Consider the following 1,106-nt stretch of genomic DNA (forward strand, 5'->3'; position numbering starts at 1 on the left):
CGGAAAAGGTGTCGGCGTCGCGGATGGCGGCGGAGAAGGTGGCAGCGGTGATGCCGCCGGCGGAGATGGCGGCGGCGAATCTGTCTGAGGCGGACTTGCAGGCGGTGGGCTCGGTGGCGGTGGACTCGGAGGCTGTGGGCTCGTAGTCGGCGCCGATGGCGGTGGCGGCGAGGGCGAAGTTGTCGACGGCGAAGGCTACTGTGGGTCCGCCGAGGGTGGTGCAGGGGGTGACGGCGACGGTGGGGGCGGCGAGGGTGGGGCAGGGGGAGACGGCGATGACGGCGACGAGGGTGGCGCTAACGGCGGCGATGGAGATGCGGGCGGCGAGGGCGGCGAGGGCGGCGAGGGCGGCGCTGACGGCGGCGATGAAGATGCGGGCGGCGAGGGCGGCGAGGGCGGCGAGGGCGGCGAGGGCGGCGAGGGCGGCGCTGATGGCGGCGATGGAGATGCGGGCGGCGAGGGCGGCGAGGGCGGCGAGGGCGGCGAGGGCGGCGCTGACGGCGGCGATGGAGATGCGGGCGGCGAGGGCGGCGAGGGCGGCGAGGGTGGCACTGACGGCGGCGATGGAGATGCGGGCGGCGAGGGCGGTGAGGGCGGCGAGGGCGGCGCTGCTGGCGGCGATGGTGATGTGGGCGGCGACGGCGGCGAGGGCGGCGAGGGTGGCGCTGACGGCGGCGATGGAGATGCGGGCGGCGAGGGCGGCGAGGGCGGCGAGGGTGGCACTGACGGCGGCGATGGAGATGCGGGCGGCGAGGGCGGTGAGGGCGGCGAGGGTGGCGCTGACGGCGGCGATGGTGATGCGGGCGGCGACGGCGGCGAGGGCGGCGAGGGTGGCGCTGAGGGCGGCGATGGAGATGCGGGCGGCGAGGGCGGTGAGGGCGGCGCTGATGGCGGCGATGGAGATGCGGGCGGCGAGGGTGGCGAGGGCGGCGCTGATGGCGGCGATGGAGATGCAGGCGGCGAGGGTGGCGCTGGTGGCGGCGAGGGTGACGCAGGGGGAGTTTTGCGGGGCCGGCGGCGAGGGTGGCGCTGACGGCGTCTTTGGGGATGCGGGCGGCGAGGGCGGCGAGGGCGGCGCTGCTGGCGGCGATGGAGATGCGGGCGTC

At 77.5% G+C, this 1,106-nt stretch overlaps 1 protein-coding gene across 1 annotated transcript; it reads right to left on the reverse strand.

The window, feature by feature from the left end:
- Positions 1-95: 95 nt before the first annotated feature.
- EMIHUDRAFT_125534 (hypothetical protein) lies at positions 96-1,039 on the reverse strand (the record flags this gene model as incomplete). The annotated part of the gene is made up of 1 exon (XM_005792975.1): positions 96-1,039. A coding segment is annotated over one exon (944 nt), but the record flags the coding sequence as incomplete, so codon positions are not given.
- Between the last annotated feature and the right edge of the window lie 67 nt (positions 1,040-1,106).

This window comes from Emiliania huxleyi (assembly GCF_000372725.1).
Source record: "Emiliania huxleyi CCMP1516 unplaced genomic scaffold EMIHUscaffold_10386, whole genome shotgun sequence".
Lineage (NCBI taxonomy): Eukaryota > Haptophyta > Isochrysidales > Noelaerhabdaceae > Emiliania > Emiliania huxleyi.